This window comes from Pongo abelii, chromosome 1 (assembly GCF_028885655.2).
Source record: "Pongo abelii isolate AG06213 chromosome 1, NHGRI_mPonAbe1-v2.0_pri, whole genome shotgun sequence".
In the NCBI taxonomy this organism is placed as follows: Eukaryota; Metazoa; Chordata; class Mammalia; order Primates; family Hominidae; genus Pongo; species Pongo abelii.
This window is the reverse complement of record NC_071985.2, coordinates 68,239,142-68,255,317: the sequence shown is the minus strand read 5'-3', so window position 1 is coordinate 68,255,317 and position 16,176 is coordinate 68,239,142. Positions and strand designations below refer to the sequence as shown.

The 16,176-nt window shown below is 39.2% G+C and overlaps 1 protein-coding gene across 1 annotated transcript in view; it reads left to right on the top strand.

The window, feature by feature from the left end:
- The window catches only part of LOC100456069 (voltage-dependent R-type calcium channel subunit alpha-1E), a 338,487-nt gene that overhangs the window by 176,225 nt on the left and 146,086 nt on the right, over positions 1–16,176 (top strand). Inside the window, exon 7 of the mRNA XM_054524611.2 lies at positions 133–236. Within this exon, the coding sequence (XP_054380586.1) occupies positions 133–236 (104 nt within the window). The remainder of the gene's footprint in view (positions 1–132; positions 237–16,176) is intronic.

Here is a 16,176-nt window from a genome sequence, read left to right as displayed (position 1 = left end):
GAATGGAGTAAGGCAATATTTAACTGTATTGCATTGTGGTTGTTACATCACCCTCTGTGAAGCTGCAGGTATGTAAGCTTTACTTATGGAAGATGGCTTTAAGTATTAAGGAACGGTTTTTCTTTCTTTCAGACCAATGATGCCTTAGGAGCCACCTGGAATTGGCTGTACTTCATCCCCCTCATCATCATTGGATCCTTCTTTGTTCTCAACCTAGTCTTGGGAGTGCTTTCCGGGTGAGCCAGATGTTTCTCTCTTCTTAACTCATTTGCTGACTGCTAACTGTAAACTAATGCCTCCTGACTCATGGCAGATTCATTCATTTAACCTTCATTTAGAAGACACTTACCGAGCAGTTCCTCTGTGCCAAATGCTTTCTAGATGCTGGGAATGCAGTAGTGAACTGTCATTCTAATAATCTTGATTATTCTCAGGAATTAAAAAGTCTTGACGTCAGGCACAACACTGAACACAGTATGTAGTGAGAGTTCATTTATTCATCCATGCTTTCATTCAGTAACTCAGCAGTCAGAGACCTATGTCAAACACTGTGCTGGTTGTTAGGGAAATAAAATTGAATTAGACACAGGCTGTGCCTCAAAAGTTTCTCTGTAGTGTATTGGGCATCAAGTCTCGTATTTGTGGCTTGAATTAATTTATACAAATCTGCAACTATTTGGGGTCCAATACCATGGTAAGCATCGCTGGGAGCACACAAAGTATAAGGTGTGATTCCTCTCCTTAGGAAACATGTTTTGCCAAGAAGATGATACACATGAAATGGAGAATAGGAGTTCTTTTACTGACTTATACAAGATACAATCATTTGTTTTGGGGAAAGGACAAATCTATGTAATCTGAAGTCATCAGGGATAGTTTCATGAAGGATTGGGATTTTGCTTGGGTTATGAAATATGTAGTAGGATTACATAGACTATGGGAGTGAACATTTCAGGAAGGGGAACATCACACCATAAGCAAAGATGAAAAAAATGGGACTTGTCATGGAGTGTGAAGAAATTATAATGTAACATCTTAGGATAGCTGAGACAGGGATATATTTTAGAGATTCTTGTATTTTTCTAAGCAAAACTGAACTTAATTTTTTGTCAGAGTGGCATACGTTCTTCAAATGAAAATTTATAAGGTGGCACTTCTGTTTAAACATGGCAGATTGAACTAAGTTGGTCATTTCTTGAAACTCCACTAACACAGAAAATAAATTTTAAGAAGGGCACTAGGACAAAGAGAACAAGAGGAATGACAAGAGATGAAAGATGTCAACAACATTTTTGAACATAGAAAAAATTGGCAACGGACAGTGATAGGAAAGCTGAAGTTTAATTGTTTAGGGAATACCAGTAAAAAAGCAAACTGATTTTTCTTCGGAGCCCTAGAAAGGCTCAGGAATTGGAGACACCAGGTAGGTCTGAGAGCTGGGGTAGGTGTGGTGCTAAAAACAAGAGGATTGATGCAAAGTCCTTGTAAGGAACATTAGACTCCCTGCCCCACCCCACTATAACCTCCAGGCAATGCTGACAGATATCTGCTTCACCCAGCTCCCATCCTAGCAAAAGTTAGGAGACTTACTCTCTGTAGATGTGGAATCAGAGAAGCTTGGAATTGTACCATCAGATATACCTGAGGGTAGTGTTGATATGTTGTACTGAAAACAGGAGGGCTAAATGAAAGTCTACAAACTGAATGTGCATAGTCCAGCCCACTTCTCCTGCTTGACTCTGAAAAACATAGCAGTCTGGTAGGAGTTGAGAGGATTCCTCTTTTGGGAAACTGTCTGTCTGAAGAGAAGGGACAAATTTATACTGATATTTGGGGGAGACCAGAGAAACAGGTTCCTACCTCATCACCTTCAGTGAGACTCACTGTATTAATTACCTATGGCTGCTTTCAACTAATTACCATAGTTCTGCGGCTTAAAACTGTGAGAGAAATTTCATTCTCTTATAGTTCTGAAGGGTAGAGGCCCAAAATCTGGTAGGGCCGTTGATATAGTTTGGCTGTGTTCCCACCCAAATCTAATCTTGAATTGTAGCTCCCACAATTCCCAGGTGTTGTGGGAGGGACCTGGTGGGAGGTAATTGAATCATGGAGGTGGGTCTTTCCCGTGCTGTTCTCATGATTGTCACAAGACCTGATGATTTTATAAAAGGGAGTTTTCCTGTACAAGCTCTCTTCTTTTGTCTGCTGCCAAGTGAGATGTGCCTTTCACCTTCTGCCATGATTGTGAGGCCTCCCCAGCCACGTGGAACTGTGAGTCCATGAAACGTCCTTCTTTTGTAAACATCTCAGTCTTTCGTACGTCTTTATTAGCAGCATGAAAATGGACTAATACAGCTGTGCTCCCTCCAAGGGCTCTAAAGGAGAATTGATTTTCTTCCTCTTCTAGCTTCTGGCAGCCTCAGGCATTCCTTGGCTTATAGCCACGTCACTGTAGTCTCTGCCTCTGTGATCATATTGCCTCTTCTTCAATGTCTGTGCAGTTTTATAAGGCCACTTGTCATTGGATTTAGGGTCATTCTGATAAGCCAGGATGACCTCTTATTTGACCATCCTTAACTTAATAATCTGCAAAGATTATTTTTCCAAATAAAGTAACATTCACATGTTCCAGGACTTAGGATGTGAGCAAATCTTTTCGGGGGCTCCCCAGTCATTCCATTACATTCACCATTCCACAAGCTCCAAGCTTGCATACAGAGTTGCCAATGAGCTTTTGTGCCGTGCTTTTAAATATGAACACACAGCAAGGGATCATCAGCATTTGAGGAAAATGCCCAACACAAAAGAACAAAAAACAAAATCATGAATTATAAAAAGGTGATTGAAGGAATAAGAACAATGCAGGGAGTAGAAGACAACTTTAAAAGCTGTATTTGCTATTAGAGATAGAAGAGAAGCCATTTCATTTACAGAATAACAGGCCAATAATTAAAAAAAAAACATTTAGAGGTTAAGAGCTCTTGGAAATTAATGTAAAATGTACATTCATTTTACAAAGTTATATATATATATACTTATATATATTTACATTAAATATAAAAATTAAATAATGTAAAAATATAAGAATGTAATAAAAATATAAAGACAATAAATGTTTGGAATATAAAATTGATGAAATTACCTACAAAACAGAACAGCAAAATAGGATTGATCCAGCTTTTAACTATAATAGGAGTTCTATAAAAAGAACAGAGACATGGAAAGGAAGAAATTAACAAAAATCTAAGAAATGTTCCCAGAACCAAAAGACTCACATTGCCAGATTAAAAGATGTGTTGAGACAGATGCAAAGATGTTCTTTCTAGCATTATTTCATGGTAGTGGGGAGTTGGAGGCAACTTGGATGTCCATAACTGGGAGATTATATAGGTAAAATATTGGATGTATACCATGGCGTAGTATGTAGCAGTATGTACTGTGGCATCCTATGTAGCACAGAGCAACAAATACTGTGTACACATGAAACATAAGATATCTTGGGCCGGGCGCGGTGGCTCATGCCTGTAATCCCAGCACTTTGGGAGGCCGAGGCGGGTGGATCACGAGGTCAGGAGATCGAGACCATCCTGGCTAACACGGTGAAACCCTGTCTCTACTAAAAATACAAAAAATTAGCCGGGCGAGGTGGTGGGCGCCTGTAGTCCCAGCTACGCGGGAGACTGAGGCAGAAGAATGGCGTGAACCCCAGGGGGCGGAGCCTGCAGTGAGCCGAGATCGCGCCACTGCACTCCAGCCTGGGCGACAGCGAGACTCCGTCTCAAAAACAAAACAAAACAAAACAAAAAAAAAACAAGATACCTTAAGAACATAGATTTTAGTGAAAACAAGAATCACTGTGCTATGATACCATTTACATAAAACTACATGCACACAAAATATTCAGTTTGTGAAAATACATTCAAATCAAAGGCACATTTTGAATATCTTATAATTTGTTTAATTTTTATTTTACTTTAATGATAATTTTTATAGCAGGGTGATATAAGGTAGGTATGGAGGTAAAAGAGAACAAATGAGTTTAATTAATAATGAAATACACACTGAAAACTCAGTGTGACTAATGGAAAGTGAGCACCCCAAGGTGAATCATCATGAAATTTCAGAAGATCAGATTAAAAAATATTCTGAAAGTGCCTGGTAATTAGGGAGGAGATAGAATTTATCTACAAAGAAATAGGAATAAGGATAGCTTTGGGCTTCTCAATGGCAACACTGAAAGTTAGTAACGAATAGATAAGTTCTTAAAACTTTCATAAGGAAAATAATTTTCAAGATAGAATTCTATACCTAGCTCGAATACCAATTGTTTTTTAAGATGGAATCACAATATTTTTAGATATCCATTTTGAAAAAGTTACTGGCGAATGTGAGTCACTAAAAATAAGGAAGTAATTGAAGAAAGAGAAGAACGTGATACTCATGGAAACAAGGGATTCAATGGAGGAGAGAAGGAAGAGGAATTGATTTCCCAGGGTGATGAAGGGAAGTCTAGGATGACAGAAGCCTAGAGAGTATCAAGCAGTATCAAGATTTGAGTAGGGTGACAGAGGCCTCTAAAAATGCTATCTGTCAGAAAAAAATAAAACTAATGTATTCCCAATGTGTGTTATTATTTTCAAAAGAGCTTATGGTTTTGCCAAAACTATATAGTCATGTGCCACATAATGACATTTCAGTCAATGACTGATGTATATGCAACAGTGGTCCCATGGGATTTAGTGGAGCTGAAAAATTCCTGTGGCTTAGTGACATCATAGTCATCTTAACATCATAGTGCAATGCATTACTCACATGGTTGTGGTGATGCTGGTGTAAAAAAAACCCTGAACTGTCAATCATATAACAGTAGAACATATACAATTATGTACAGTATATAGTACTCGACAGTAAATGACTATGTTACTGATTTGGTATTTACTTTTAATTGTTATTTTACAATTTATTCCTACTTATTTTTAAAAAAGTTATCTGTAAAACAGTCTGAGGCAGGTTCTTCAGGAGGTATTCCAGAGGAAGGCCTTGTCATCATAGGAGATGACAGCTCGCTGTGTGTTATTGCTCCTGAAGACTTTCCAGTGGGACAAGATATGGAGGTGGAAGACAGTGATATTGATGGTCCTGACCCTGTGCAGGCCTAGGCTAGTGTGTGTGTTTGTGTCTTTGCTTTTAACAAAAGATTTTAAAAAGTAAAAAAGTAAAAAATAAGAATAAAAAAAGCTTATAGAATAAGGATGTAAGGAAAGAAAATATATTTGTGCAGCTGTACAATGTGTGTTTTAAGCTAAGCATTATTGCCAAAGAGTCTAAATTTTTTCTAAGTTTATAAGGTAAAGTTACAGTATGTGAAGATTAATTTATTGAAATAAAAATGTTTTTAATAAATTTAGTGTAGCTTAAGTGTTCAGTGTTGATAAAGTCTATAGTGCTGTACAGTAATGTCCTAGGCCTTCACATTCACTCACCACTCACTTTCTGACTCACCCAGAGCAACTTCCTGCAAGCTCCATTCATGGTAAGTGCCCTATACGGTGTACCATTTTTAAAAATCTTTTATACCATATTTTTATTATCCCTTTTCTATGTTTAGATATATTTCGATGTACAAATACTTAATGTTGTGTTATAATTGCCCACAGTATTTAGTACAGTAACATGCTGTATAGGTTTACAGCCTAGGAGCCATAGGTTACAGCATATAGCCTAGGTATGTAGTAGGCTATACCATCTAGGTCTGTGTAAGTACACATTCTGGTGTTCACACAACAACATTGCCTAGCAATGCATTTCTCAGAATGTATCCCTTTTGTTAAGCTATACATGACTGTATGAATATATGTATGTATTTGTATACACACACATACACAAAAAAAACTCTAAGCATTTAATTCCATGAAATATGAAATTGTTACCAGTAAGAAATACAAGCATAGTAAGTAGGTCTTCTATCCAGCTCAGTTGTCAACCAAATTTATGTTGCTGATGCTGAATTTTGATATAGCCCCTTACAGTGCTGTGATTACCTTAAGTGGATGGAGGAGGCTGAATACGGGGAAGGGAAGGAGATGTCAAAGACTGAAATCTTAGGTTCCACAGTAAGGAAGTATTTAGGCAATATTTAAAATGAGAAGATAAAGACATTTCAGTTTTTAAGTGTAATATTTAGAAATTTGGAAATGAATACCAGAAGAAACAGGTAAAAGAGTTGAAAGTGGTTGCCTCTGGGGAGTGAGATTCAGGGGTTAGGAGAGGTAAAGCAGAGGGCTGCCAGTTTTTCATTAGAAGTCTCTCAAAATTATTTGACTTTTTAAATTCTACATGTGTTACTTTGAAAAAATAGAAATTAAATTTTAAAGTAAAAATATTGCACACACACAAAAGTGTAGGACGAAAGGCGTATATAAGAATATTCATCTAACATCCGTGGGGGAAGGATTGACATGGAGAGAGACCAGATTCTGTAGGATTAAGCAGGAAACAACCATAGTAATCCAACTACGTGGTACTAAGAGCCTGTGGTGGTAATTTGTGAAAAACTGAAGATATCGTAAAGAAGAACTTTAATAATGTTTATTTTGAGTGGAGAATCTTAAGACATAAGAGATTTCTTCTATATTTACTCATTCAGTGAGTGTTTGTTGGCATTCTTTGTTTGTGCCCAAGCACTGCTAGACTTACTGTCTCCAGCCAGCCAGAACCTACAACTCCAATGTGCACCTTCCATAACTCTGGCCCCCAGAGAAGCCTGACCACAGGCTCTCCTCTTGTATTTCTACTGAGAGGATAATGTCATGTTTGTGTAACCTTATCTGATATTCTTTGTCCTAAGTGTGTATATATTTTAGTTTGGAAAATTTAAGACAGATTCTTACTATATATTTGGGGAGAAAAGTAGATGCTGTGCTAACAAAAGCCACTGGTGTTCTGGGTGAGGCTCCAGTATAGGTTCGAGTTGTGTCTTAACAGAGCTGGAAATGGAACAGACACTACCCTACTGGACAGTGCCTTGTGTCTGACCACATGGACTCTCTCTGGTTTGGAATCACATCTTTTCATTCTCTTACATCTTTCTCTGCATGGGAAACAGTTGTACGTTGGAAGAGGCATGGGCTTTAGCATCTGACATTCATGGGTGAGAAGTCTAACCCTGTAAGAAACCACTTATTAGCATTGCGAATTTGGATAAGTTACTCTGAGCCTGCTTCCTCCTCTGTAAAATGGGATAGCAATAGCTCTCTCATATACAAAACCCTAGCCCAGGGTCTGGCATGGAGTAGCCCTTAGCTCTTATTACCTGCCTATATCCTTCGATAATATTAACATACATTTTCTCAGCCTCTTAGGTCCAGGTGGCATCACCTGCTTAATGGCCTGTGGATGTTCGATTGAGCCAGCTGTCGGGCCATGGGCTCCTCTGGGAGATGGCCTGCACAGATTAGGTGTCATGGAACTGGGATGGCAGATGCCTTCTTAGCACTTCTGGAGAAGCCTAGGAAGTGACAGTGGCAGCTGGGAGCAGCTGATATGAATAAATTTTGACATTTTAAGGAGTGTTCACAATAGGGGCCTTATAGGCTGGGACTGAAATCATTCTGACCTGATTTCTTTTTCTCATTCTGAAGCTCAGCACGGTTGGGGTGGGCTTTATTGGTGTCTGCAGGGGGTTCAGCAGCAGCCAGTCCTGTGTACAGGAGGGGCCGTGGGTTCTCTCTTCTGCTTGGTTGTCTCTCACATGCCTTTGGAAAGATTATAAGCTTTCTCCTTAGAGTGGGGGTTTAGTTGGGATTAATTCAGAAGCAGCCTGGGAAATAGCTTGGAAACTTAGGGAGCAGGTTTTTGTGACCTGCAGGCAGCTGAATGTTATGTACCAAGGCTGTTCCCAGAGCAGAGAGAGACAGGAATTAAAGGGGGAACACACATGGCTCCTAGGTTGGGCAAGTGAGGGAGAGAGTCCACATGAGAGGGGGCAGGCCACATCCACTGGTGCTCAGGGACCCCTGGATGCCAAGTGTGGAAATGACTGAGGCACCTGCCTCTGGGGAACAGGCATTGGTGAGAGGAAGGCTGTGAGGCATGCTTGTCGGCTCATATTTAAAGAGGAAGTATGGATGGAAGCATTGTAGCATTTTTACTTGTCTCAAAGGAAATGGGATTTGATGAAAACCATTAGCTTAGGCATGAAGAGAAGCAGAGCTTCCTGTCTCCATGGAAACAAAGCAGGGCTGCATAAGCACATCCTGAAATGCCATCAGGGGCTACAGGGCAGAGGCTAACACAAACAGAAATGACCCTGAGCCATCCCACTGTCTCCATCCATTGTTCCCTGGGCTTCTGGACAGGGGAAGGTAAATATGGGGAAACAGTTGAGCTGTCTCAAAACCAGAGCAGGGACAGTCAGACCGGAGACTGCTTCCATATATGTGTGGGGAGCAATGTGAGCTCTCTTGTGTAAAGCATGCCATAGTTTTCAAAGCACCTTTGCTTTTGTGATCATATGTGTTCTTTGCAATGACTCCATGCAGTACGTGGACAGTATCTTTATTTAGAAATGAGAAGAGGGAGGTTTAGTTAATCTCCAGCTAGTTACTGGCAGAGGTGGGGCCAGAGGTTACAATTTCTCAACTTCTAGTTAGTGCTTATTTTAGTGTACACTACGTAGCCTCTATTCAGGGATACTGACACCTAAGGTGGCATACCCAGAGATATGCTGCCAGTAGTAAGCCTGGAATATCATCTTGACCATATAGATTTGGTGCAAGTTTTAATGTGTATGTGCATTGATGTACATACTTATTCACACACACTGATGTTCACGTATACAATGTGACCCGGTATGTGAACAGGGCAGAAGATGCCAACACCCACTGTCAAGGTCCTGTTGCCCTAAGACTAATGGGAAGTGGTGAAGTGTCCATAGTAGAGGAGGAATTCTTCTGGTTGCATCTCATGAATGCATAGAGTGGCTCCGACAACAAGCAAAACTACAGCTGTCTGCCTTGCTAGCAACTCATGTGCAAGCTGATTCTGTGCGATTCAGCAAGTGTTTATTGAGTGTCTACTATGCAAAAGATACCTGACTAGACATTTAGAATACAAAGATGGGTAAAATAAGGAGATTGTAGATTAATTATGGAAATATTTCAAAAATACATGTAATGGGACTCTAAGTTCAAATAGTCCAGAATGCTAGTCCCTCCCCAAAGCTAATTTTTTTTTTGAGATTCATATATGCAGGTCACTAATTTTGAGTTCCTACTATCTTGCAAGGCATTGTTGAGGATAAAAAGATGAATGAGACCTAGGTCTTGGCCACAATGGGCATATTAACAAGTATAACTTCAGTGTTAAACCTTGCATCTCCTGTTGGATGTGCCATTACATCTTAGGAGGTGGTTCCTGAGTGTTTCCCACGCCTGACCTAGACAGGAATGGCTGCTGGTCTTAAGAAGGAAATTATTCATGCCCAGCTCAGTGTTCCAGATGAGATCTCTGAGGGGAGTTGGTGGGTATTAGTTTGACCTATATCTGCTCCTCCCAAGGCTGGCTGACATTGAAGGTGACTGGCTAAGATAAAGGAGAGTAATTCTTTTGGGATTCTAACACTGGAATCAACCAGTAGAAAGTCAATGACTGACTCACGCAAGAGTTACTAAGTACTTGTTGTATGTGACTCACTGCTAGGGGCTAGGGATACCAGGTCAAACAAGGACAGAGAGCTGCTACCCCTCAAGGGGTTTGAGTCTAGGAAGAGATAGCAACAGGGGGGCATTTAAATTAGAAGGGGCAAGGATCAGGTAAGGCCAACTGAAGCAGGTGACAGTGGTGTGTGCCTTTGAAGAGCCAGTGATAGTTTGCGAGCACAAGGAAGAAGCACATTCTAGCACGGAGGCACAGGCAGAGGCTCATTGAGAAGGGCTTCTTGGGCTAAGCTGGTAAGTTTAAGCTTGATCTCAGAAGCTTGTGGGAGGTTTTAGATTGTTAGATAAGGAGATGGCTAGATTTGCATTTGAAGATGATCACCCTGGAGAAGGTACATAGAGAAGCAAGACTGGAAGCAAACAGAGAGGAGCAGCAGTTCAGGGGAGAAGCAGAGAAGCAGCGGGGCTGAAGTACAGCGGTGGGGACGGAAAGGACAGGACAGCTCCAGGAGGTGTTGGGGGCCAAGTGTCGGATTTGCAGGACTTGGGACTGTATAGGTGTGTCTGAGTGGGTTTGGTGTGGAAATCAGAGGGAAGTCTTCTGGATTGCTTTTAGGTTTCTGAATTGAGACTGTAGGTGGCTGGGGGAGAACACAGGCCAAAGGGTAGGTCTTAAGGGAAAGAGGGCAGGTTTTGGACCTGTTGAGTATGGGAAAGCATAACACACTTCATGGCTTTTGGCCAGTTCACAGGAGTAGAGTAGGGTTTGTTTTAAGTTGTTTTTCTTGTAAGCTATACTTTTTTGAGACTGTGCTACCCATCAAGCATTGTGCCAATCACATGACACATATTGTCTCATTTAATCCTCACAGTGACCATATGAGGAAGTACTAACTTCCTTTTATAAATAGAGATACTGTGGGATGCTTGGTAATTTGCCAAAGTAAACAAAGCTCATGAGCAGTAGATTCAGAATTTGGACTGAGATCTACTAGGCACAAACACCTATGCTTTTAAGCAGATCCTCCAGATAGTTTAAATGTCCTTTATGGAAGGAAATTATCTGTCATCTAGTACAGCAGAACTTGATGAAAATGAACAGGTCCTCCATGACGGCCATGGCACATGTAACTTCCCAGTCCTGTGGACAGAAATTTCCTGTATGATACCCTGCTATGATGACCAGAGTGGGGTGTTCATAATTCCTACACTGACGAGAAGGACTTTTCCTGGGTGAGTTGTGTGACCATGGGGGTCACATAAAAAGCTTATGGGAGCTTGCTGAGAGAATCTGCATTTCCCCAAGACACTGCTTAGTGTATCAGTTGTGAAAATTGTATCTTAGGGTGAGATAAAAATTATTTGAGGAAGACAAGACTCTAAGTGTCGTTTGTGCCTGCCTCCTTGTTACAGTGGAGGAAACTTGGCTGGAGAGTGAAATGACTTGCTCAGTTTGTAGACAGCTATTTAGTGTTAGACCTTGGCTAGAAGCTAGCTGCCCTGGCTCCCTGTCTGGGGTGCTTTTTCCTCCTTACCCTATGTATAGCCTAGTAGTAAAATACAGACTCTCTAGACAGTCTAGCTGGGTTTGAGTTCTGTTCCTATCACTTGCCAGCTATGATAATGATGTTAGGTAAATTATTTCACTTTCCTATACCTTTAGTTACCCAATTGTGAATAAGGATGGTGGTGTTTGTCATATAAGATTGCCGGGGAAATGAAATCAGATAATACATGTTAAGTGTTTAATACCTGGGTGATAGTAATTACTTAATAAATGTTAGCTGTTAGTAGCAGATTTCTTCTCTCAAGAGCTTGGTTTACACTCAGTAGGTGGGGCTGGGAAAGAGCCATTCTTACCTACCAAGTACTCCCATTGAGTCAATTAGCATGAGCTCAGATGTTTTCAGATACCACTGGTAGAGCTGACCATCCATGGCACCCTACAGGGAACAGCAAAGACAGACTGTGCCCTTGGGCCCCACATAAGGCCATCAACTTGGACACTCCACCATTTGAAGTTCCTTGGAGTACCTGGGCCTTTCTATTCTCTGCTCATGTGGTCTGGAGTAAGCCTCTAATTTTCTTTGTTAAATTCCTGCTCATCCCTCTCAGCTTGTTTTAACTTTGGCTTCTTTCACGAGATCTTTCCAGGTCTGTACTCCCCAGTCTCATTTTACAATTAGTATTAAAATCTTTCTCCCACATGTTCCCATAGCACTATGTGCCTGTTTGTTATAGAAGCTGTCACTCATAGTAACATCATGGAATTGTTATATAATGTAATACTACTAAAGATAAGATCTAATGTTTATTGAAACCTTGTCATCTGCCCGATACCATGCTAAATGCTTTATATACATTATTTCAATTAATTTTTGTAATAGCCTTATGAGTCAGGTACTGTTGTTAACCCCATTTTATAATTGAGGAAATGGAGACTGAGAGTGGCTAAGAGTCTTGCCTAAGGGTGCACAGTCTAATGAGAGGCAGAGCTCTCCTCCCTTCTCCTGGATGCACTATCTTCCTGTGCTTTGGAGTCACAGATGTCTCTGTCACCCATTAAGTTTTCTTTCTTCTGCTGAGGCTGTCCTTCCATGTAGTTGGATTGCTCCTGTTATCTTAGTGCCTTGCTTTTGTGTTCAAGAAATGATTGATGAATTGAAGGGAAACCGAGTAACATCAGGACCCTCTTAGGGGATGCCATGCCCCCCTATGACCTCCTGGAGGATAGTATTGCAGAGAACTGAGGAAGAGGCTGGCATCTTAAAAGTCAGGAGCATAATCACTGGTACTGGAGATCCTCGAAAAACCTCCAGAGAAGCTGTTTGCTTTCTGGAATGATGATCCCAGCTTACAAGCATTACAGATAAGTAATTATGACAGGTTGGACATTTTTACACTTGGCCATTGCTAATATTTTTTTCTTTGAGTTAATTCCTCATACTGTTTGCCCATTTTCCCACAAATTGGCATATTTATCTTTTTCGTATGAACTTAGATTATTTGCATAGTAAGGATATTAACGTTTTATATCATATGTGGTGCATATTTTCAGAATAATCACTTCTAAAGGATTGTTAAAGCTGTTATCCTATAGGCAATTGTGGGCAAATAAGGCTGTTGGAAGCAGAAAAAGACAAAACAGTTATTCTTTTTTACTTTAGAGTATTTGATTTATAAAGCATTTCATGTGTTTGATTCTCACAATTATCCTAAGAAGTATATTAGTATTTTACAAACAAGGAGATTGCAGCTCGAAGTGAGCAAGTGACATGCCCTAAATGACAAATGTAAGTGTGATTTTAGGACTCCCAGTCCAGTGCTCTTGTTCCACAAAGCAGTGCTTCCCCCGTGGAGTGGGCATTTGCAATGGGACCTTTGCTGCTCAACTTCTACTCACAACAGAGATGTGATTTACACACATGCCCCAGCACAACAACAAAGTGCTCTTTTGAGTTGATTAATTCAACAGATAGTTAGTGCCAAACACTGTTCTCTAGATGCTGGGGATTCAAAAATCCCTGCCTCCATGGAGCTTATATTTTTCTGTTGCACATGTAATCTATATTTTATGTAATATTACCCCCATTTTAGGACTTTATTATTAGGAAGAAGTACAATCAGCACCAACACCCTGAAATTGCCCTGTGTTGATAACGCTATGGGCTGTGAAATGTGAATGTGAAATGTAATGCAGCTGCTTTTGGGGGGAAAAAGGCTCTGATTTTCTTGTATCAATTAAAATTCTGTCTCCTTTCAAAAATTAATCTCTAGTGTCTCTTGCCGTTATCTACCTTGAGAAGCAGAGGCAGTGTCAGGATAGGTGGTTCTGGGGGCTCAGCCAAGGTGAGAGCATCCTTGGCTGCAGAGGTATGGCGGGGGTGGAGAGGTGAAATCATAGCTGGAAGAAGCCAAGAATCCTATCCAGAAAGGTTGCATGTGAGAGGCAGGGTGAAGGTGTTGAGGGAAAAGGAATAGAGAAATCAGTAAGTAGAACTATCAACATAAATAATCAAAACAAGGTACTGTTTTACAAGCATTTATCCTTTTTTAAAGCAAACTGTTGACAATTAGATTGGGACTTCATTAGGTGCCTTTTTGGATATGAAGACAATAACCAAATATAAAAATGCCTCCATTCTCTGTTGAATTTTTCACACATGAAATTTCTGGTTGAACAAGTTCTTAGGTAACTGAAACATCCTTGTAGCTCCTCAGCCATGCTCTAACTTAGTATAGGTAAATCTTCTAACACTCTGATACCTATATACCTATATATACACACACACACACACACACACATATACACACACACATATATACATCTATACATATGTACATATCTGTGTATATATACACCCATATATGCATACATACACACACATTTTCACACATGTATATGATGTTTTCTATTCATGTGAAACTCCAATCCATATACTTCCGGATTTGTCCCTTTGTTTAGTACTTAAGGAACCCAGTAGATGATTGTGCCATTCTCTGAATTTGCCTTGCACAGTGACTACATTTAAACTTATTTCAAGAATGTTCCATTGTAAAATCTAGTTTTATTTGTTTTTCAGAGGAGGAGATAACTTCTACTTAGTAAAATATAACATGAAGTAATGTTTAAAAAGATGGCTTTTTAGATAGATGAAATAAGTTCTGGTGTTCTATTGCACAGTAGGTGATGATGGTTAACAGTAAGGCATTATTTATTACAAAGTGGCTTGAAGAGAGGCTTTTAATTGTCCTCACCGCAAAGAAATGATACATGCATGAAGTGATGGATATGCTAAATACCCTGATTTAATCATTAAACGACATATTTATGTATCAAAACATCAGATTGTACCCCATAAATAAGTACAATTACGATGTGCCAATTAAAAAATAAAAACACATGAAAAAAATTTAAAAAGATGGCTTTGCTAAGAGACAGACCTGGATTTAATGTTCTGATCTGCTACTAAGCTCCGAAGTGTACATATTCACTTAGATATCCCTTAGGTGTCTTAAGCTTAGGGTGCCCCAAACAGAATTCATTGTTTAACTTCCTTTCTTCATCACTAAACACATTCTCTGTTCTTTCTATATTCTCTGGTTTTCTTTTACTCTTTCTGTGATTCTTTTATCACATTTGTTATCCAAGATAGAAACCTGAGTTAATCCTGGTATCTTCTCCTCACTTATTCTCTGGGCCTAATTGCTCATCAAGACCTACTGATTAAGTTTCATAAAACTATGTCCTGGACTATAGCAATTGTCTCTTTAAATGTTCTCCCAGCTATAATGCAGCCTGCTATTCATGAGAAAACAGTCTTTACAAACTAGACATTTAATTATAGAATTTGTATACCTTAGTTATTTATAATGGGATCCTATTGCCTAAATGATAGAATCACTTATGTATTCACTTAACCAGTTTTCAATAGATGTTGAGCTTCTGTGTGCCAGGCAGTATTCTAAATGTTGGGAATACAGCAGGGAACAAAACAGAAATCCCTGCCCTCATAAAACTTGCTTTCCCATATGGGGAGAGTCTAAGGACATATATTCTGATTTAGGTAAATGAAAAGACAAACCCTGCTCTTGAAAAGGAATACTTCAAATTACAAAGGTGTCTGCTTTCTCCACTTTAGTCTTTAATGTGATATTGATAAATGTAAACAATGTTTTTACTAAATTATATTAAAATTTATCTGAAAATGTAAATGTATAAGAGTAGCCAAGACATTTCCTTAAAGAACAATGAGGAACAGGAACTTTTTTTATAAGGAGTAAAATCTATTCTAAAGCTACAATAATTGAAATGATGTGATATAATATAGGAATACAGGAACCAAATATATATATACACACACACACACACACACACACACACACACACGACATATATTGTTTATGTGTGTGTATATATATGAATTTACAGTATATATAAGTGTAAAGTGTCATTTCAAATCATTGAAGATGAATCATTCAGTGAATTGTGTGACTGGCTAGTTACTTGGCAGGACAAAAATTGAGTTGGAGCCCCATCTTATATCTTATATCAAAATAAATTGCAGGTGGAGCTAGTACATGCATTTTAAAAATTAAATCATAAAAAGATTCAAAGAAAACACAATTTAAAAACTTGAAGGGAGAAGACCTTTCTAAGCATTATGCAAATCAATAAGCCATAAAAGAAATAATTGATACGTTTGAATTTGTAAAAATAAAAATACACTGACCACTATAATTTATTAATAACTTCCAAAACCAAATGAGTTAGTTTTGAATTTTAGATTGATTATATAGAGGATTCAGGAAGGTGATAAAAAGATGATTGATAAGTAATAAGATTGTAATAAAGCTCTAGTTCCAGACAGAAAATGAGGATTTCAAGCACTGATGGCTGAAATGTAAAGTGAAAAACAGCTGAAGATTTTAAGTGGTACAATAGTCAGGACATGATGAATGACTGGCTGTAAACAGTAGGGAAGATCACCTAGTATGTGATCCCAAGATTCAGTTGCAA